Raw genomic sequence first — 23,457 nt, forward strand, 5'->3', positions numbered from 1 at the left:
CCAACACATGCTTGGCTCAGACAAAACTCCCCAGGAAGCTACAAGCCACTAAAATCTTATGTAATTCTAACAAAGGAAACAGACAATAAGTAGCATGTAACTTGCCTCCTTGTGGTAAAAACTTGCATACATCAATAAACGATCATTGGAGATGGAATACATCATTTCAAACGCATCAATATTCCTCCAGAAATGAAATAGCAGGGCATTTCTATAGATTGGTTTAGTATTAACAACTTGTTTTGGTCTCAAAGAGGCAAAATGGAAATACAGTTGCTGTCTATTTTAGCAACATATATAATTCTGAGAGTTGTGTTGTGGTATATTATTGGTTTCCTTCATAATTGGCTACATATTATTTGGATGGACACTGGCATTGCTAGAACTACCTAAGCGAGTTATGGTGTGAATCCCCAAAGTGATCACAATGCAGGAGTTATAGCTTCAAATTAATCTAATGAAATAGTTCTTCATAACTACAAAAGTGATTTTGGAAAGTAACAGCAAGAAAACCCCATGCTGTATGTTGAGTATTACTGTTACTTCTGAAACACCCATGTAGACTGAGAGGAAAATGCCAACAGATCCAATAAATAAAACACCTTAAACCATTAAAAATGATACAGTATATATCAGTATATACATACTTTACAGCATAAATTACTGTACAGGATACTCCAGTTTATTACATTGCTCAGTTAATGTAAACAATAGAATTAAGCCTGTTTGTAGTGACATGGACAGGAGTATTGTGTTGATACTACTTGCAGAAAGGTACAAAACCTATGGAAAATTCCAGCACCCTATTGCTCTGGGTTTTTAAAAAAATGATTCTGACACCAAGGTAAAAGTGATACCTATGAAACTTCTGATTTATATATATATAAGGGAGTAATAAATGGAAATAAACAACAAGACTAAACAAGAATTCACTAAAAGTTGCTGAGATTGTTACATTTGCCTTGGCATGCAAAATTAATTGTGGATACACAAAAACTGAATTGATATAAACCGGGATAAATTAGCAAATAATGGTTTTTGCTGCGAAAACACTACTAATCGGCCAAGGATGAGCATTTGCATTGATAATGATCTCAGACAGAGCTGTTTGTGATTTCTGTGATGGTGGCCTCTGGAAAAGGTGCTACTGTGATCTTGGGAATTGTTGCCAGCCATGACTTGGGCTTCTGTGTTATGATAATCCATGCAAACATTTGTGCAAAGGTGAAAGGGACTAGTTGTATGTAAAATATAATGTCTTGGTCACAAGTCAGATCAACCTCTTAACTTAGGGCTGATTTGTATGTGTACTGATTATGGGGTAAATATGCATGCATTTAACTTACAGCACAATCCAAAGTGGGGAGGCTGAAAGTGCTGTGTTGGTGCCATGACCTTGGTGCCAGTGTAAATGCACTTGGACCAGTGTGACGGGCATTACAATGGTGCTGGAGGACATATACCAGCAGTGATCCTCTGGTGCGGGGGCTTGCACTAGTGCCAAAGGGGACATTCCTAGGGGCGGAGCTGATGTTAATTGGCTCTCTGAGCCATATCAGGCTGGGATTGCTCACTTTTTCTGGCATAAAATTACACCAGTGAAAATCCATACAGCTGCATTATCAGACTGTGAAAAAGGCCCCCTCATTGGCATAGCAGCAGACAATGTCAGGGCCTCTCCCATTTCATATATACTTTTCCAGACATATGCTCTTCCTGGCAAGAAAGGAAAGTGGCCTGAGATGCTGATGGGGGCGGGGGCAAACGCTCAGAGATAGCACTTTGCATCATCAGTCTGTCACTTTGCACACTCAACTTGCTCCTGGTATAATGATCTGGTATTGCGGGGAAGAGGAAAAAAGACAATATCATCATGTGGCTGAGCTTGCCCTCTGAATTTATAAGTTGTGTGGCTGAGCAGCTAGGAACCAGTGGACAACTAACATGGGTGAGCATTACCCTCATGGGCAAGCTCTCTTTCTGCCCTTACCTGGCTTCACCAAGGGTCATCCGGTAGTTGGCTGCAAGGGCATGGTAGGAGGAGTGAGGTGTTGTCTCTCTGGACATCAGCAAAGTCAAGGGGAGCCTAGGAGGGCAAATGGGGGAAGACCAGGGGGGCACGGTTGTGTGTGTGGGAGGTTGGGGCTAGGAATACATAACCACCTCAACTGGGCCAGCCCAATGTTGGAGTAGAGGACCCCGGCTCCTCCAGGCTACTATTAAAGTTATTCACAACCTCACTGCCTAACATGTTATAGTTGGCTCTGCTCCTTTGGCACCCATCTTGTAGTTGGTTCTACTTTGGCAGCCATTTGGTGGTTGCACTGACCAACCTATGTCAGTATTCCAAATGTACCCAGAGCCTTCAAAAGTTGAGGGCCTCTGGATTATTGTATAGTCCTCTATGTGACAGACACTGGGTGGCCAGCAATTTACTATGGATTATAATGTGGATCAGCAACATTCAGAATTTAGGAGAGTTAAAAGAGAATTCCTTCATTTTTAAAGTTATCTTGTAAAATGGCAATAAAATTGAATTATGACTGCTTGTTACCATGTTTGTGGCTACTACCAGGTTCATCTACTGTTGAGCAGAGCAAGAGCTGCTTAATTGAAGTCAGTTTGCAAACTGGCTCCATTTTGATAAAATGTGGCTTTAAAAAGTCAGCTTACTGTGCATATATTAAGGCTAGTGACTATGACAGTCTTGAAAATAGATACGGCAAGGATATTATGAATCACATCTGAATGCTAGTTGGTTTTTTTTAAGTCATGCCCTTTTCATAATGTAAAGCTGTAAAGGCTGAATTATCTATGGAAATTTAAATCCAAATGCTAATACACTGTTCCAAATGTGAGATATTAATGGCTAATCTGCTTGCACATTAGGAAGAAATTTTCTGATAATTTTCACTGATTGTTGATAGACCAAGTAATGAAGTCCACTGGCTTTAGTGGGGTTACATCAATAAAATAAATTAGTGACTCACTAACTTAAGTTTTGCTACAATTACCTTACTCAGAAAAGATGTGCACATAAAATACTATTCTCTGTAAAAACAGAAAAAATGTTGTTTTTCAGAATGGTCAGATTGGTATTAATTTTCTACTCTGTACATATATTTATGTTCTTACATGAAGACCTTGATCCCTTAGGACAGCAGGGATAATGACAGAGGTGCATATACCGTGTTCCCCCGAAAATAAGATAGGGTCTTATATTAGTTTTTGCTCCAAAATACGTGTTAGGGCTTATTTTCAGGGAATGATTTATTTTTTCTATGATTTTGTGCCCCCCACGTGACCAGCTGCGCCGGGAAATCTGTAACTAGGGTTTATTTTTGGAGTAGGGCTTATATTTCAAGCATCCTCCAAAAATCCCGAAAAATCATGCTAGGGCAGTGATGGCGAACCTTTTTGAGACTGAGTGCCCAAACTGCAACCCAAAACCCACTTATTTATCGCAAAGTGCCAACATGGCAATTTAGAAGAAGAAGAAGAGTTTGGATTTATATTCCCCCTTTCTCTCCTGCAGGAGACTCAAAGGGGCTTACAATCTCCTTGCCCTTCCCCCCACACAACAAACACCCTGTGAGGTGGGTGGGGCTGAGAGAGCTCCGAAAAGCTGTGACTAGCCCAAGGTCACCCAGCTGGCATGTGTGGGAGTGTACAGGCTAATCTGAATTCCCCAGATAAGCCTCCACAACTCAAGCGGCAGAGCTGGGAATCAAACCTGGTTCCTGCAGATCAGAATGCACCTGCTCTTAGCCACTGCTCTTAGCCACTTCATCACTGCTGCTCCTGAATACTGTGGTTTTAGTTCAGAAAAAAAACAGTTGGCTCCGAGGCATGCATTACTTGGGAGTAAGCTTGGTGGTAGTTGGTGACTTTGCTTTGAAGCAATCGTGCAACTCTTCCAACGGGCGAATCATGACCCTAGGAGGGTTTACTCAGAAGTAAGCCCCACTGCCAGCAACTGAGCTTACTCCAAGGTAAAGGATTGCGCTTTAGTTATTTGCATGAAAATCAGTGGGGTTTAACAGGGTTACCTACACTGCTTTTCCAAAACTAGGTCTTAGGTTTAATGCTAGTAATCGAGCCCAGCGGCCCAGGCCAGCCTAGATGTGTGTGTGGGAGGTGGGGGTGGGGGTGAGTGTGTTTGTGAGTGCCCACAGAGAGGGCTCAGAGTGCCACCTCTGGCACCCGTGCCATAGGTTCGCCACCACTGTGCTAGGGCTTGCTTTCAGGGTACATCTTATTTTCAGGGAAACAGGGTATCTATTTGCTAAAGAGCCTTTATATCATTCAGAATTTATAGGAATCTATTAAGGCCAAATGATTTTAAAAACAGTGAGAGGAATGTAAAGAACCACCCACTCAGTTGATTTGGCAGGCGAATAGCATTAAAATAGCTCAAATATAATTATAATCAAAGACACTCCAGTAAATGATCAGCAAAGAGCAGGAAACCAACATTCAACTATAATTCATAAGCATCTGCTTGATTTTAGCCTTTATTCACTTGCCCTACCAGTGTAGCCCACTGGATTTTCACTCATGGTACAGTCCCAAACTGACTTATACCCTTCCAAATCCACTGAAGTCAGTGAATTTAGAAGGATGTACTCTGTTTAGCATGGCACTGTCCCTTATTTTATTATAGCTGCCATTCATTTTAGACTACTAGAAAGCTGATCACATAATAACCAATAGTTCTTTTTCCATTATTCAAAGCAAGGATTACTATTTCACATCTTTTAATAGGCTGTAACACTAGATAGTATATGGCATGTAGAGGGGTCCCTATGGGTCTTTATAAACTTTATAGGCCTTGGGAACCTACTTTTGGTGGAAATGCGGCAAGCAAATGCTTTAAATGAATGAATAAAATAAATAGGCAAGACTCTGAAAACATGGGCTAAAACTACATAAATGATATGTACTTCTTCAGAAGAATTAAGTACCCAAAGATCAAGAATAAATTATGTTGTTTTAGGGTTAAGTTTCTCCCCCTTTTCTGTTTGCTTTCCCATGTTTTTCTGAACTTAATTTTTTGTTTTGTCAAAAAGACAAATCAGCGATCAGAGTTTTGTCTCTCTGGCACTGGAAACTGAATTGCCAAAATCAGTAAATAAAGTTCTCAGCTAATTATGCACATTAGCAAAAGAAGAAAAAAGTAAAAGGTTTAGCCATGCAAAACACTTTAGTATGGTTGTGATTTTAAGTTCTTTTTTCTGAAGTTACCACTAAGGAATCAAGTGTGAATAAAGTGACTAAAGTTAATGTGATTTGAAAACAAACACTGAACAGTATTTTAGAATTAAAATGTCCAATTATATAGGCCAAACATCCACAAAAATATTTTATACCCATTTGTGCGCTCTGCATAGAATGAACACACTCAGTGCTCTCTCTTGTACATTGTTTGATTATTTGTAACATTTTCTCTCTTACTTTCCTCTCTTTGTACTGAATATCTGAGCCTGTCCTTTATGCGATCATTTCATTCATCTGACAAAGAACCGTTCAAGCTCACAAACATTATGCTGAAAAAAACGATTAGCCTTTAAGCTGCCACAACACTGTTCTTTCTTACTTTAAAATGATCAAATGTCTCAATGATCTTACTTTAAAATGATCAAATATTCTACTTGCCATTAAAATTAATTATTGCTAGAGTAATTTTCCTGGTCTGATAATTTGTGAGCAGGTGCTGAAGACAATGTATAAATATCAGATGATGAAAGATAATTAAAAGAAGAGGAATATGATGGGAAGCAACTTTCTAGATAAAGAGAACAAAATGTAATAGATAGATACAAGTAAATTACAGACCAGCCACTTTACTGAAATGTACATTAAAATTTTATGTGCCCCTTGATGGAGACACACCTATATTGTAGAATTATTTTCGTGACCAAGTCAGTTACAACTTGTTCTATTTTGTTTTTGTATTTTTTATCTAAGTGACCACTTTCTCCAAGCCTCTTTCATTTTGTATTGTCACTCTACTATTTTAAATGATTATTTACTTAGAATAGTATATTAAACATGTAGAAAGGCTTTTCAAACATCAAAATGGTTTTCAAAAGTACATGTAGTCTTTTTTATGTTCACAAAACAACAATTTTTCTGCCTGGATACTTTCCCATTCTCCGTCAAAGGATGGAAACGTGCAGGCTACATCTGTCTCCACATTCAATTTTGTCTGATTTCTGAAGGCTCTAACACATTTTAAGCAAGGGATGGAAAAAACTACACATTTTCAGACATGTTCCATACTTTAATGCTGCATCTTTCCTTTCGATCTTGTGTTTGTCATGTACACAATATATAAACACACATATTTGTGTATGATGCTATGCCTGGGTGTATGTGTTCCATTACAAGGAAGCCTTTACTGTGACTGCTACATTCTACCACCATTATTCTATTAGGAACTGACTGGTTATGAGGAACATGAATATGTGTGTGAGCGAGCGAGCGAGCGAGCGCATGGAAAATCATCTTCTGGACCACTAGTCCTTCCATTGTCTATAATAGGATGAACAGAAGCTGCCTGTCCCTCTTCGACTATAAAACGCCAAATGAATATGCTTCGATACAGAGAACCTGCAATTAGCCTAATTCAATAAACTCCTTCTCTTCCCAGGTTACAATTAAGCAGATATTTATAAATGTGTTCAAAAGTATAGATGCTTTGCAGAATTGAAAGAGTACATTTTGTTGCAGTTGGTTAAATCAACCTATGAAGTTCTGGTTCAGTTTTCTAAGTACTGAAGGACGGGAGAGTGACTATGTGGAGTGAGTATGCGTCAACACACCCATATCCTCTTTTTTTTTAAACAGAAGAGCAAAATTGGAGAGACAAAGTGTTGGAACAGACAAACATTGTATAATATACATACACATCTATTTCCGAACTCTGGAAAATATTGTTTTGCCTCAGAAGACGTGTTCACATTTGCTTGAAGCAATGCTATTGTTGAGTATTTCTGTAGCACAGTGTCTAGAATAACTGAATTGTCTGTGGGAGAGTCTAGTGTCCGGATGAACAGCACACAATCACTATGACAATTGAGCCCTTCTCCTTATCCAGTGAAGTCCTTGTTGTATGTATTGAACCAGGTGCTCCATACTGCTGTGCAAGGTAACAGGTCCCATCAATGCATCCAAATCGTTAAAGAAATCTAAGGAATTAAAATAGTAATGCTTACAACACATTGTGAAAGTTGCCCAAATTTAGATTATAGTAAAACATTTTAAAGAAGGCTTGTGTTACCTTTAATATATACTTTTTGAACAGGTAAATCATTACTGACTCATGGGGTGAAGTAACATCACAACGTTTACTAGGCAAACTATATTTGTGGGGTGTTTCACTTTTGCTTTCCCCAGTCATCTACATTTACCCCCAGCAAGCTGAGTAACGTATATACTCGTGTATAAGACGACCCGCATATAAGTCGAGGCACCTAATTTTACCACAAAAAGCTGGGAAAACTTATTGACTCGCGTATAAGTCGAGGGTGGGAAATGCAGCAACTGCTGGTAAATTTCAAAAATAAAAATAGATACCAATAAAATTACATCAATTGAGGCATCAGTAGGTTAAATGTTTTTGAATATTTATTTCAAAGAAAAACAGTAAACTGGCTCTGTAAGTGGAAAAGGGAGTCAACAAAAACAATATGGTCTCAACAATAACTTTAAAAGTACAAAAACCTTAGCTCAATCAGCAACCAAGCTAAAACACAAGAGTTAAAACCCTTCAAAACTGGATTCCTCATCATCATCATCTGTATGTCCAAATGTAACCCAACTTAGATTTTAAGAGGGATATTAACAGAAATGGAAAATTGATTATTAGCTTCCATTGTGAACAATGGGGGATGGGGCACCCGGTGCACTGGTGTGTCCTCCACCCCCATCCCTGAACGCCCCGTCCTACCCACGCCTCCAGAAAGCCCTCGCCACACCCCCACAGGGGTGTGCGCCCAATGCGTTGTGCCCCCTTGAAGCTATGCCTCTGCCTAAAATCGACTTCCATTGGGATCAAACTCAGATCACGAGCAGAACTTTGACTGCATCACTGCAGCACACAACTCTGTGCCACAGGGCAAATTACAAACTTTTAACCACATAACAATTGTATATAAATAAGACAACAGAATCTGTAGAGGAATCTTTTTTATCTTTTGTGTGATAACTTCAGTTGAGACACAAGGGTTGCTGTGAGTTTCATGGCTGATTAGGGAGTTGAGAACAGATCTTTCTGGTCCTAGTTGTTGGGATTTTGCAAGTGTCCCTCACAACTCAATCATACTGTCTATTGATTAGCTGTTGGTCAGTGAGATAGCCATTGCTTACATGTTAGTGAGCATGCACATCTGAAGTTATAAAGTTAACTCTGTTTCTTTGTTTGAGCACGCATGACACGAGGGACAGACAAGACATGAGGACATGTAAGACAGCACATAGTTAGCAAGATGTAACCAAATGTATAGTAATGCAGAAGTGTAACAGGAAAGAAAGGATTTCTTGTTTTTATCTCCATGTAACCTTATAAACTTATAATATAAGCAACTGTGAATCCGTCTCTTCTGTTCTACTCTGCATATATAAATATATCCTACATTAGTCCAACATTCTAGCCAGTTCCCAAGTTAGCTCTCGTGTCAGCATTTCACCCAATGCCTTGTTACTAGTTATCTGAAATTGTGGCCCCCTAATACAGCAAACATGACTGAACCCATTTGAAAGCAATGAACCTTGAGTTAATCATGACTAATTGGTTCCTTGCTTTCAACAAATCAGAACTAATTTAGCCAAATTGGGGCCAAACGCATATACTTTTTCTTGTCAATACATGCATATACAAAATGTAGCTACTAGAAAACTATGGATTTTTCCATTTAGCCTAGTTTGGCATAGGAGAATTGATAAGCAGTAACTACTCATCAAATTGCAAATACAGGACATACTTTAAGGTACAATGTACAGGTGATTGCAGCTCCCTTGAAGTAACTGTCTAACTACAAAGTTTTGCTCCATAATCATGAATATGTTTGGGCTACACTGCTGGGAAGTAAATGCTCTGATGAGCATGAGAATTAAGGGGCAGCCAGTGGTAGAATCAGGTGGTACTCCAACCCTGCTTTACCAGTAGACACATAGGTACCAAATGGCAGGACGTGAGTCCAAATGAATGTGTTATGATTTGTCAATCGTTTTGTCATCACATACCTTGGTTTTCCTTGGCCAGATTGTCAGCCATCTCCCAGTAATCGTAACTGTGCAAGATGCTGTTGGTGATACTAACATGATTGGCTGCCATCTGATGAATTCGCTGTGGAATGCTGATTATGGATGATGGGGAAGGCATTCCAGTGCTTCCTTGGGATCCCACTGAACTCACAGGAGAAGGGCTGGGTGAGAGGGGAGAGGGTGTTCCTGTATACCTGAAAATCAAGTTCATAAAAGAATATTAAACCCGAAGATTTCATTCAGCTGGGTGTTGGCTACACTGTGCGTCCTGCTTGATGTCAAGCACGATTGCTCTTTCACAGGGCTTAGGTCTACACACAAAAACATAAAGTGTGAATGTGGTAGAAATGCTTGAAGCAGGGGGGCAGAGAGGTTCTGATGATGGAAAATGTACTCAGGATACAAGCCCTAGTTACAAATATTGGCTTGTATCCAATTAGACAGTTTTCAGAGTAGACCTTGCAGACTGGGACTTTCCCTCCCCTCTTCTATTCTCCATTGAGTCCTCCAAATTTTGTTTCTGGGGATCTTTGGACCTTCAGGAGCAGCATGATGGTGAAATGAGACTGCAGTGGGAACAGAATCCACAGACATTGCCACCCCCTGATTGCAGAAGTAGCCTTCAGTCTTTAGAGTTGTACAGCTGAACATAAGCTTTTGGAAGAAATTACGAAACATCTAAATACTATTACTGTGCAGCATTCAAACTTCAGTTGGAACAGGGTGGTTGGATGAGAATGTAGCAGCTATAGTGGATGAATGAACTTACTTTCCACTAGTACTCCAGGGAGATAGCACTTGAGCCACTTTAGTTGAATTCTGCAGAAAGGAAAAAATATAAATGAAGTAAGGGTGCGCAGGAAGTATCTGCTGAACACAGAGCACAAGGGCCAAGGTTTACAGTTCATGTGCATGCTACTACATATCAGATTACTGGGAGACACCTTCTGCTACGCCACGGCAGCTTCAGTCATCTGAGCAGGGTCTTAAAGGTTCCTCCATGCAAATTAATGCAAAACTAATATTGGCAGCTGCCTGCTCATGCGCATTCTTTGTAGTGGCTCCAAATCTGCAGTTTTCCTTCTAACTCTGGGTGGAGTCTTCATTAGTTATAATTTATTTGTGGTACGGTGTACTACATGCAAGTTGTTTTTCTGTGTGCTGTCTTATGGTTTATAGTTGAAGCCCAGGGAAGCATTTATTACGTTACATTGAATTAATTATTTAGGTCTTTCTGACTATGATCTACCGTAATTTTAACCAAGGTCACCATGGATATTTGTATTTGAGGGCTGTATAAGGCATGTCAGTACTCTTGTGTTGCTCCCATACACTGCAATAGGATTTGGAAAGTAATCTTCCTGGATGATTTTTCCCATCCATCCATCCATCCATCCATCCATCCATCCATCCATCCATCCATCCATCCATCCATCCATCCATCCATCCATCCATCCATCCATCCATCCATCCATCCATCCATCCATCCATCCAAATCCATCCATCCATCAAATCCCGTCCAAATCCGTCAAATCCGTCCGTCAAATCGTCAATCCGTCCGTCAAATCCGTCAAATCCAAATCCGTCCAAATCCAAATCCGTCAAATCCGTCCGTCCAAATCCGTCCGTCCGTCCGTCAAGTCCCGTCCCGTCCAGATCCAAGTCAAGTCCGTCCGTCGTCAAGTCCCGTCCCATCCGTCCGTCCGTCCAGTCCGATCCCGTCAGATCCAAGTCCGTCCGTCTAGATCCCGTCAATCCCGTCCGTCCGTCCGTCCCGTCAAATCCGTCCGTCCGTCGTCATCCGTCCATCCGATCCGTCCGTCCGTCCGTCCGTCCATCGAAGTCCAAGTCCAGATCCGTCCGTCAAATCCGTCCGTCCGTCCGTCCGTCCGTCCGTCCGTCCGTCCGTCCGTCCGTCGTCCGTCCGTCCGTCCGTCCGTCCCCGTCCCGTCCGTCCGTCTCCTCGTCGTCAGTTAGTTTGCCTCCTTCCTGGGGAGATTTGGAGCGGTTTACAACAATCAGTAAAACAATAGATAGAACAACAATAAATACTTTAAAATCACAATTACAAAAATATCGTTTAAATCTAAAATATATCAGCAAAAACTCTCACAGGTTCTCATTCCAATTTAATACACCACTCCCATCCTCTATTATTATCCCACTATTCAGCTTGATGTAAAAAGGATCCCAGTGGGGGGAGGGGAAGAGGGGGGAGGCAGCCTATTTTGATGTATCACTGTTGCTGCCTCAACCATATACCCAGTGGAATAGTTCTGTCTTACAGGCCCTGTGGAATTGTGTTAAATCCTGCAGGGCTCTGGTCTCCCCAGACAGACCATTTCACCAGGCAGAGACCAGGGCTGAAACGGCACTGGCCCTTGTTGAGGCCAGGGATCACCAAACGATTTCCACTGGCTGATTGCAGCGATCTTCAAGGGACATATCAGAGGAGGCAGTCCCAAAGATATGCAGTTCCCAGCCTGTTTAGGGCTTTGAAGGTTATTTATATTACATCTACTGCTGCCTGCCTTCAGATTAGCCTGTAATAGAAAGTATTATGGAAGGTGCAACTTTTCAACAGATTGGAAGTCAAATTACACATGAGGCTGGGCATTCTCAAACATGTATTTTATGTGCAATAATGCAGCCATGATATCTCCCCCCTCCTCTGCTCCAGATTAGGTCTATGGCACTGAGGAAAGTTTTTTAAACAAACAAACAAACAAACAAACAAACAAACAAACAAACAAACAAACAAACAAACACCTTTTTGCTATTTCCCATGCTGTTTCCCTAATTGGAAATGATTTGTTCCCACCTGTCTTTAACCTCAGAATGAAAGAGGAGAGGGAGGGGAAGCGAGATGTACCCACATCAAAACTAAATGACATCACCTATCAGCATTGTTCACTGATGCAGAAAGCACATTCTCATACATTTCAGGAGAAATAGAAATGGATGGATACTGACTCCAGTCTGATGTTTTGCAGTCTGAACACATAATGTGTGTGTGTGTGTGGGGGGGGGAAGGAGCTGTCAACTATTCCACTCTATCTTGCGCCACTCCCCTTCTCATTGAAGCCTCCAATCAGCACAGTTTTGGTTACAGTGGACCCCCACAATCTCCACTAGCCTTTTTCAGCAGCAAAAAGAGAATACTTTTCTATCTTTTGCCGCCCAAAAGTTTTTGCAGACTCCATCCCATAATAGTAGTATTTAGGTCTAAACAACATGTTATGCAGAAAGATCAGGCTGCTGAGCTGTGCCTTTCCAGTAGTCCATAGCTGAAAAAAACACCACAATATCGCCACATGCACATTTTCCTGTTACACTGGTTGCTGCCTCCTGGGCTGAGGGAAACTTCTCAATGAAATAATTTCATATGCTATTGGGAGATGTGTATTGGAAGTCCTCATGCCTCTTTCCACAACGTGGTTTCGTTTAGACTTTTTTCACAAGTAAATACATTCAGTAAAATTGCTAGTATTTTCCCAGCAGTCACAGGATAAACTGTATAATTTAAGTGTCATTTAACTGTATCATTTAAGACCAGAAAGTTACCTTGAAATACTCAATAAGGGCTTTTGAATATTTTACAGCATGGTCTCTTTTAAGTCGAAACATTCTCCAGTATAAAAGTGCCAAGCAGCGGTAACTACAAGGAAACGAGAGAGAAACATTTTTAATAATGGAAGTTTAAAAAAAAATAGAAAAAGAAAGAAGAGCGTCTTATAGCACTCTATGGATTTTTAAAAGGCTGGAAACGACAATAGTTTTATACATGAAAGCCATTGATGATTACTGTACACATGCATGGAGTTTTTTTCTTTCCTGTTCATGTATCATTTATGGCCAAACACATTTTGCAAACTTGGGAAGCACTACCGGGGCGGGGGGGCGGGGGGGACCCTAGCAAAACATGACTGGCTACAGGAGGCAGTGGCACAGAAAAAAACATACCTTACAAGAGATGATTACTATTTTGTGCCTCCATCAGCTCTCCAACAAAACAAAGCAAAACCAAACAAGAGTAGTTGTCACCAGGCAGTTAACAAAGTTCCCTACGCACATCCAGATCCATCATTATTCTCAGAGCCACTCTCTGGAAACTCTCCTGAACAATATTCCACAACTAGCAGCTGATCTGAGGCTATTCATACGTATGAGCCAGCCTCAAGGGAAATAGTCACCAGCCCCAAGGGACCAGTTCCAGAGTGAAGGGTGGCAGAGAAAGCAAGGACCTGTGCACACAGAAATGGTCAACTGGGTGCTGTAGCACTACACTCGTATTAAAATGGAGACTTCACAGGCACAGCATTTCTCCATGTAGACAGTGCAATGTTCACAGTTGCTGCAATTCCCTTAGTGTGCACTTTGTAAATTAGTGGTAGACTGTCTTGGGACTGGATCAGCACATTTATCATGTAAGGACTGGCTTCACTGTATAGTCCAGTGGTGGCGAACCTTTGGCACTCCAGATGTTATGGACTACAATTCTCATCAGCTGCTGGCAGGGGCTGATGGGGATTGTAGTCCATAACATCTGGAGTGCCAAAGGTTCGCCACCACGGATATAGGCAATGCTGAAGTCTGTCAAAATGCAATGTGGACAAATTGGGCATTAAAGTGGCTATGATCTCTTGTACTACACTTGTGCCCATCCAGCATTATCCTCCTTCTTATACCTTTCCCTAGGGGCATCTTAACAGAACTTTCTTGGGAACAGAACAGGCTCTGTTGTGTTTTCTGATTTTTTAAAAAATCTGGCTTGTGAATTTTAAGCATTAAGTCTTGAGGTGAAAGGAATGTTTTACAGCATGACTTCATTGGAGTGAAAATGTTCTTCAATAACACTTGGCAAAGACGGCATCCAGGCAGGACTGATACATAACTTGCTTAACTACTACAAATAATTAAAATTTTCTCTACTACCCTTAGCTGAGAATACAGTAATTGTTTTCCAGCCAGTCAGAGATCTATTATAACTCTTTTAAAAACTGGGCCTGCTAACTATCATTTCTTCCCTCCACTCTAACTGTTGTTTTCTAACTGTCATTTCTTAATCCTAACGGAACTCTAACCTCAACTGGCTGATATGGCGATGGTTAAATTATACTCTATGCCTCTCGTCACAGTGTTTCTGTCAGAATGGCAGAACATTCATACTTCTGTGTCTGGTCTCTAGAAATGAATAAGTGCTCTGAACACCCCTCCCCACCTTTTAAGCTCTATTAACAGAAACGGAAGGATTGCTTAATTTAGAATCAAAACTTTTTTTGGTTTCATCAGATGTTTTTTCAGAACTTGACCTCTGGCTGCCTGTATCCCAAGAATACTCTAAGGAAGGCCAATTTAACGATACCATCAAAACCAAAACTGAACACAGATATGCTTAAGATTAGTTTGGTTTGAGATATCTATTGAGATACCTATTTTATTTTCCTTAGGCAATTTTACTTAGGTGATTTGAATCCCTGCATTGCTCCACTAGAGGGCAGTCACTGCTTAGGAGATGAAAAAGTGACGCTTGGTTCTCTGGCAAGATGCCTTTGCTCTGTATGGAGCCAGACAGCACAATAGAGTTTAGAGCCCTCATAATTCTCATCCTGTAACCTTCCCAGGTACAGTGACTATGCAAATGAAAGCAACTCATCTGCTGTCTGACAGCCAGTGAATTAGAGTTGCTTTTTAGTGCTGTAAGAATGAGTCCTCCTCCCGCTTCCCTCTGTTTGACCTTTCTCCTTAAACAGATGCAAAGGCACTTTTTTTTGCATTTGGATTAAATCCCACTCACTAATGTACTTTTTCTCTGCAGAATTATTTACATACCCCTTCCCCCAACATACAAGTTCCATTTCCCTCAAATAGTCAGTCTGATTAAAAAAGAGAGTTTGAACCATTTCCCAGTTTTAGTGTGCTGAGAAATCCCTGCTGATTTATTTTTTGCCACCATGACAAGTAAATTATATTTTGCACATTACTCTACAGTGTTTGCTTGAAAGCTTTAACATACATTTTAAGTATATTTTAAAATGAACAGAGAATAAAGGCCATCAGAGTTTTGTTTAAAGAAGCAGAGGGCATCCTTTTTTGAATAGTGTTCCTTATTAGAATGAGAAGCACAATGCAGATGTTTCTCCAGATGTGCAAATATGCTTGTGGAATTCCTTATCGAGGCTCTTTATAGTCTTGTGTGTAAAACGGACTGACAGAAAGTTAGATTTTATTTCTATTGTGTCAGGCAAGGCTGTAACTTCCATCTTTTCCTATTCAGCTTATGTCAATAATATTCTATTTGACAATCCTCCAATTATATCATCTTATTTTTCTTTCTAATACGCAATGCACAGAAGTGAGTTCACTCATTTGCTGAAAAGGTTCAAATGATCTTTTTTTGCACTCCATCGTTATGCAGTACCTTGACCGGGAGTTCTTCTTTCATGTCAATTTGCACTAAATTCAGGGTGAAGAAAACCACTCAGACTATTCTATGATTCTGAATAGGGCACAGAAGGAAGCTGCCAGATAGCATAGGAAGATGCCAGGAGCATGTGTCTCCCATTTTACGTTCTCTGAACTGGTTGCCAGTCTGGCTCTAAGCCACTAGAGGGTTTCAGACAGATCAAAACTGTCACAATTCAGACCAGAAACTTTCTCAAAATCACCTTCTCTAAAATAGATTGACTTGAACTCTGGAGTCAGAGGACTTTGTATTGTTGAAGGCTTTCATGGCCAGAATCAACTGGTTGTGTAGCTGTGTAGCTGTGGTGAGGTAATTTTAGCTCCTAACATTTTGCCCTCCATCTATGGCTGTCATCTTCAGAGGCCTGTCACAGGAAGATATGTTTCTCTCCACTCTGTTCTTCCTTTTGCTACAGACCTAACCAAAAAGCCCTGAACTCATTCTGTGCTTTAGCTTTTCTGACTTTTTCTCCACAAGTGTGGCGATCAGTCTGAATTCCTCTTCGGTGATTTCCCCCTTTTTCAATTCTTGTACATGTTCCTTTTAAATCTTAGCTCTGTGGAAAAAAAATTAGGCATACATTCTGGTTTCTTTAGACACCTCCCACTTTTCCTCCTGACTGGAACTGTTTGAAATTGTGCCTTCAAGATCTCACTTTTAAGAAACTCCCATCCATCGTGCACTCCCTTCTTTTTGAGTATTTGTGACCACAGGATCACACCCAGTAGTTCCCTGAGACCCCTTTCACATAGCAAATGTACAACAAGTTACAGTTGTGATAAAGGAACCCATTTTCCTGTTTTCCCATTCATATGCGTTCCACGCAGGCAGTGATTGGAGGCCACGGAAACAATCCGGGTTGCTGTTACGCCTTCGCATGGAGATGCTGCTCTTTTTAAAAATTGTCCTGCAACACATGCATAGCTACACAGGCAGGCTGAAAGGAACTCCCACAGCCATACTGATGCGATGTCCCACAGTATGACCGGTTGCGCCTGTGTAGCTATGCAGCTGCAAGTCACAAAATTTAAAAAAGGGAACAAGGCAGTGGTGGATGGCTTCTCCATCACTGTGGAGGACTAGGTGGAAGGGTGGGGGGGGAATAAAGCACACCCTGCCTGGCCGTTCGCTCGGGAGCAGCTCCAACCTGGCATTTTTTAAAAAGAACCGCCTGCTTAGCTATTTTTAAAAAATCTGGGTTAGGGAAAATAAAACAGGGGAGACTCATTTGGGGGACAGGACTGTGTGAAGTTCCCACCTGAACAGGTTATATAGCATCCTACACCCCCGTTTCTTGGCCTGTGCAGAATGGACCTAAGTTTACTGAAATCAGCTGTCTTAAAGTTTAGAATGCGTGTCTGACCATGCTTGGCTTCCCCTTTCCACTGTATAACAAAGTCTAGGAGAACACAGTCACTCCCACCTAGGGATCTCACTTCTTCCACTCCATTAATGAGGTGGTCGCTGTTGATTAGGATCAGTTCTAAAATAGCTGACCCCCAGTTGCTTCTTCTACCTTCTGGAAAATGAAACTGTCTGCAAGAGAACTGAGGAATTTGTTGGACCTTATAGTCTTGGCAGAATTGGACTTCCAGCGAATATTGGGATAATTGAATTCTCCCATTTCCACATGCCTCTGAAGATACCAGCCATAGATGCAGGTGAAATGTTAGGAGTTAAAACTACCAGACCACAGCCCTACAGCCTGGAAAACCCACAACAGCCAGAAGACTTTCTCTACGTACCTGCACTATCTAAAGTGGGTGGCCACAAGAAAAGGATGTGACAGCTTTGGAAAATTGTGCCACGAGGTTCATCTGCTCCCCTCTTTATCAGTGTTTTGATGGCTGCTGAAGATTAAGGAGCTCACATTTTTTGGGAGCTCACATTTGCAGAGATAGCTTTGATTTTCTTGGTGGCTTATTTATTGTATTGGTCTGATGACTGATTTTTCCCTGCTCACGCTGTAACTTGCTCTTCTGCTGGTTAAGTATATTAACCTGTTTTATTGCTTTAATTTTTGTTGTTGTTGTAAGTGGCCCTGGGGATCCTATATAGGATGAAAAAGTGGAGTAGAAATGGCTTAATAAACAGAGGCAGCCATTAAGTCCAGCCAGGCCCAATGTTGTTGGAAAATAAAACCTCTGTCCAGATTTTATGCGATGTGGGATACGAGATTAATGAACAGTCCTTTTGGAGTATTACAGAATGGATGTCAGAAAGCAATGTTTTCCTTCCCCATTTATATCTTGTCTCCTTTAGCAAGAAGGGAAACTGAAATTCTAAATGCTGAAGGCGATACTCATGCAAGAGCTTTGTCATTTTTTATAAGAATTATTATGCAAACTCTGTCTGATGGAAACATTCAGAAACCACTGTTATTTATAAACTGTTGTGACTGCAATGAACATGAAAGTTACATCCACCAGTATGGTTCATCTCAGCACCAAACCAGACATTATGGTGTCTTTGGGTCTGACACATGGACACCAACACCATTTTAGAGATGAATTCAGCCATTTAAAAATGCTGCAAAGGCCCATGGCACAGTGGGATTGGATGATCTCATTTCCCCCTGCCACGCCTTTTCATGTTCCAAAACAGCCATGGCTTCCTGTGCTGAGGGTCTGATCAGGATTGGGCCCTTGCTGCATTTTAAATGGCTGAATTCTGAAATGGCATCAACACCCACAGGCTTGACCCGTGGGCTGCCAGAATGTTTAGTTTGGCCACCAGTAAGAGTTTAGCAAAATAAATAAATAAATCTGCCACTAACATACTTGCTACTCAGAGAATTAGACACTTCAATTTATACTACAACATTCTCTGCAGACTTGAAGTTTTCAAAACAGAATTTTGCTTATTGGTGCTATTTAACCGAATGGCTTGTAGTCTGAAAAACTCCCTATGAGCTACATTTTCCAATGATGAAATCCACAGTTACAGAAGAAAGAGATCATAAAATGGATATTTACAGCTCTGCTAGGGATGAAAATGTAGCTAATATTTGCTACACTGTCCATTGCACAATATTTACAGTGTCAACCTACTGGGATTGCTTTGTGTATGTGAATGTTTGGCCAATGACATTTCAGTTTAAGCTTTTGTTGGATGGGAGTGTTGTGTTTGTAACCTTCAGAAAAGCCAGATTTGGCAGGAAAAGTGTGTATGACTACGTTAGAGAGCAATAGAAGATTTAGTATAAAAACTAATTTTAGTAACAGTATACAGACTTATTAGTATATTTCCCTTTAAAATGGTTCTGTACATTTATTTATTAATTAATTCTAATGTAAAGTATGCAAATGGTTCCTTAGCACAATTTATCTGGATTATACATCTGCATTTTATATTCATTATTTTATGTACATTATACAATTTATCTGCATTATACATCTGTATTTTTCCCTTTTTTGCTCGTACAAGGATGCCATCTGTTGTTGTTTTATAATGAAATGTCATAATTGAACACTGCTTTTTAAAAAGAACCGGGACTAAACATACCGACTTTATCCATCTTTATTTGTGTTGTATATGTATGCTGTGAACTGCCCTGAGCCCTCTGGGGGAGGGCGGTATACAAGCCTAATAATAAATAAGTGACTTTGAACAGGACAATGGGCCACACTTCCACAAAGCAGGATTTTTTAATTACTTGGCCATGTTTTCACATTGACACCCCTGTGGAAAAAAGTGAATCAGCTTGCCTCATTATATATAATTAACAGACAGATAAGTGTCAATTGGGTTCTCTTAGCCCCAGTTGAAAAATGACTAACATTCAACAAGCAGTAGAGTTGCCAGCTCTGGGTTAGGAAGTATCTGGAGATTTGGGGGGTGAGCCCAGAGTAGGGAGGGGTTTAGGGAGGAGAGGGGCTTCAATGAGGTACAGAGCCATAGACTCCATTTTTTAGAGCAGCCATTTTCTCCAGGTGAACTGACCTCTGTTGCCAGGCAATTACTTTAGTAATGGGAGATTGGCAACCAGGGACGTAGGTATAGATTTTTTATGGGGGGGTTCGGGGGTGGGGCCACACCCCCACCCGCTCCTAGGGCATGGACATGCCTCCCCAAGCCCCGCCCCTGGCCTAGCGCTTATAAAAGCAGCTCTCCAAGGTCGGGGATGGCAGACTCCCCTGCCCTGCACCCCCTGCCCCTCCCCTCTGGGCAGAGGCATAGAGGGAAAATGGAGCCTGGTGCAAAATCTGAGTTTTGTCCCCCGTCCCGGGCAGCTGCTGTGATGCTGGAATCCATCCCCAAACAGCATCACTTTCAATGGTGTTTAAACTAGAGAGCCCAAATTTGCCTTTTAAATCCACCTTAAAGGGAGAATCTGGGGTCCCTAGTTAAACAACATTGAAAGTGATGCTGTTTTGGGGTGGATTATCCCCCACCCTGAAACAGCATCACTTTCAATGTGGCGTAGTGGGTAAGAGCAGGTGCATTCTAAAATCTGGAGGAACCGTGTTTGATTCCCTGCTCTGCCACTTGAGCTGTGGAGGCTTATCTGGGGAATTCAGATTAGCCTGTGCACTCCCACACAAGTCAGCTGGGTGACCTTGGGCTAGTCACAGCTTTTTGGAGCTCTCTCAGCCCCACCCAGCTCACAGGGTGTTTGTTGTGAGGGAGCAAGGGCAAGGAGATTGTAAGCCCCTTTGAGTCTCCTACAGGAGAGAAAGGGGGAATATAAATCCAAACTCTTCTTCTTCTTCTAAACTGAGGACCTCAGATTCTCCCTTTAAATCCATGCCGAAGGGGGTGGATTTAAAAGGAGAATCTGGTGAAATTTGGGGGGTGCCTGCTGTCAGGGGTGCAATTGTTAAGCTAGAAGCACCAAACTTTTAGGGTATCTTTAGGAGTCTCTCCTAATGATACCACCCAGGTTTGTTGAAGTTTGGTTCAGGGGGTCCAAAGTTATGGACCCTCAAAGGTGTAGCCCCATCTCCTATTAGCTCCCATTGGAAACAATGGGGGATGGGGCACCCCCTTTGGGAGTCCATAGCTTTGGACTCCATGAATCAAACTTCACAAAGCCTGGGTGGTATCAATAAGAGACTCTCCTGATAGTACATCCCAGGTTTGGTGAAGTTTGGTTCAGTGGGTCCAAAGTTATGGACCCTCAAATGTGTAGCCCCCATCTTCTATTAGCTCCCATTGGAAACAATGGAGGATGGGGGCACCCCCTTTGGGAGTCCATAACTTTGGACCCCCTGAACCAAACCTCACCAAACCCGGGTATTATCATCAGGAGAGTCCCCCAAACAATCTCTGAAAGTTTGGTGCTGCTAGCCCAAACAATGCATCCCTGCAGGCCAAAAACCTAAAAAGCACTAAAATGTTTTAAAAACCCACAAACGGAGGGGCGGAGCTTCGGACATGAATGGGGGGGTTCAAACCCGAGAACCCCCCCTTACCTACATCCATGTTGGCAACCCTAATAAGCACTGCCTGATGGCGAGCCACAAGGGTGATGCAGGGCATATAATGCACCAGCTCCTTGGCTCAGAATGGCATGGGCGCACCTCCCAACTTACTCGTCACTGGACATTTAAGATAATTAATGCAACAGATAAGCATGAAGCATTAATTTCTGTAACACTATCCGCAACCATAATTCTTTTCACTCTCAAAGGCTAAACAATAATAATGAGACTGAAGGATACACACGATCTCACCTGCCATTGCAAAACTCCATAGCTCTAGTTTAGGGGACCCCAGCATTAGTGAGCCTTCAGGCACTTCTGTAATGTGGGAAATGGCAGTGGGTGCTGCAGCAACATGGCTGCCATGGGATGGCAAGACCAATCACAAAATGTCTGCAACAGGGGCTTAGTCTCGCAGCAAAACATTAGCAGGTTCCAAATAATCTTAGGAGGTTCCAAACCAAGCATCTTGCTATCATGGATGGAACTATTTTGACATGGGTAGTCTGTAGAAATACAAAGATAAACTTCCTGGGCTCTTCAGAAGCACTTCCTTCTGGGCACCACTTAGCTGGAAGAAAGCTGGTATAGTATGGTGACTGTGGAATACCATGCTTCGCTGTTGTGCTCACTGAAACTCAGGAAACACGTATTTATAATTTTCATAAAACCTTTCTCCCTTTTACAGCAGCAGCCTTAAACCTAATTAAATACACGGATCTGGAAATCTCAGTTCAAAGAGTTGCCTAAAGTTATTTCATTAGCAAAATACAAGACTTTAATTTAACAGAAGCACACCACATAATGATTGAACCTAAAATGGTACGCAGAGACGAAATTGCTTTGACACTGTTACAGTTAAGGTGTATCAGTAATAAAAACAGAAATCAGCAGGCAGCTAAAATTAATTACACGGAAGAACTGTAGCAACGCTATGACACTCAATGTGCATGAAGCACTTATTTAGACAAACAGAATACATATTATTTGAAACAGTAACACACACCAAAAAGCAGAACAGTGGGAGCTGGAACTTTTCAGAGCAGGAAACACTTGCTTTAAGAATTAAATTTCTGAGCAACAGACATGTTTTGAATAATTATTGATTTACTAACCATAATGCTGCTAACTGTTTTTCCTCTGAAGTAGCACTAGGACCTGAATGGGTTTTTAGCCTCACAGCATACCTGCAAAGGAAGAAGAGAAAGGATAGCAAATAAGGTTCCTCAATTGCGTGTCGGATAGCTGAAGATTTAGATCATCACATCTCTTCGCCTTTATTATCACATTTACTCTTTTTTGCCTCCCCTCTGGTAATGCTTTTAACACTGCCACTCTAACATCTGGCTACCTGCCCAGCATAATTCCTGTACAGTAATGCTTTTAGAAAGCATTTCAGTACTGTGTAGACTGTCTTCCCATAGAAGATAATTATACTATTTTTGACTTTTCTGTTTGTATTGAATTTTTAGCAAAATTGTACCACTTCTTTCTTTATTCTACCACCAAGCCTTGGCCAGGTCTCCAAATTCTAGTCCAGTTACCAAAATAAATAAAAGTAATGACTTGTTTACTGGATTTCCTCTTTTCCACCTTGCTCTTCATGAGACATGAAGCCTCATGAATTTGGGAAGCTTTATTATGCATACACAGCTCACTGTGCTGTGTTTCAGGATGCATGGGGTACTAGAAGAGAGAATAGAAGAGGTAGGGCCATGGATTGGGGGCAGACTCAGGGGCATCCCATGTTGAGCCACCACTGATTATGGAGTATGGATGCAGATACATGATTTTTGGTTTGAATTAATGTGAATTATATGGAGCTCTTTTTAGACACTTTACAAGGGGGAAACTTGAAAGGACCTGCAGGAATTATTTCATTTCATCCTGCATCCCCTTCCCTACACTGTTTCCTCTTTTTGTCCTCCTGGAAATCCCCATCTCTTCTTCCCTCCCATTTCTCAGCTTTCTTCTCTCCTTCACACTCACCAACCTTTTTAGCCCAGCATTCTTCAGCTTTATTTATCATTTATTTACTTCATTTATCTCTCTCGTTTCTCCCCAATGGGGAACCAAAGCAGCATACATCATGATCATCTTCTCCATCTTATCAACACAATTGTAATCCTGGGAGGTAGATGAGGCTGTGAGGATGACAGGCAGGTCCTAGTTGACCCAATGAGCTTCAATAGCAGAGTGGGGATTTGAACCTTCAATAGCAGAGCTTCAATAGCAGAGTGGGGATTTGAACCTGGATATCCTAGATCCGTGGTGGCAAACCTTTGGCACTCCAGATGTTAT

The 23,457-nt window shown here is 41.4% G+C and overlaps 1 protein-coding gene across 4 annotated transcripts in view; it reads right to left on the reverse strand.

The window, feature by feature from the left end:
- Positions 1–6,262: 6,262 nt before the first annotated feature.
- Positions 6,263–23,457, reverse strand: part of AFF3 (AF4/FMR2 family member 3) — a 306,895-nt gene continuing 289,700 nt past the window's right edge. For all 4 annotated transcript variants that reach the window (XM_048494122.1, XM_048494123.1, XM_048494121.1 and 1 more), the window contains 5 exons: positions 22,272–22,343; positions 12,832–12,925; positions 10,037–10,086; positions 9,247–9,461; positions 6,263–7,190 (listed from right to left, as the gene is read on the reverse strand). In XM_048494122.1, coding sequence (XP_048350079.1) covers positions 7,069–7,190; positions 9,247–9,461; positions 10,037–10,086; positions 12,832–12,925; positions 22,272–22,343 — 553 coding nt within the window. In that variant the 3' untranslated portion in view covers positions 6,263–7,068. The remainder of the gene's footprint in view (positions 7,191–9,246; positions 9,462–10,036; positions 10,087–12,831; positions 12,926–22,271; positions 22,344–23,457) is intronic.

This window comes from Sphaerodactylus townsendi, linkage group LG04 (assembly GCF_021028975.2).
Source record: "Sphaerodactylus townsendi isolate TG3544 linkage group LG04, MPM_Stown_v2.3, whole genome shotgun sequence".
In the NCBI taxonomy this organism is placed as follows: domain Eukaryota; kingdom Metazoa; phylum Chordata; class Lepidosauria; order Squamata; family Sphaerodactylidae; genus Sphaerodactylus; species Sphaerodactylus townsendi.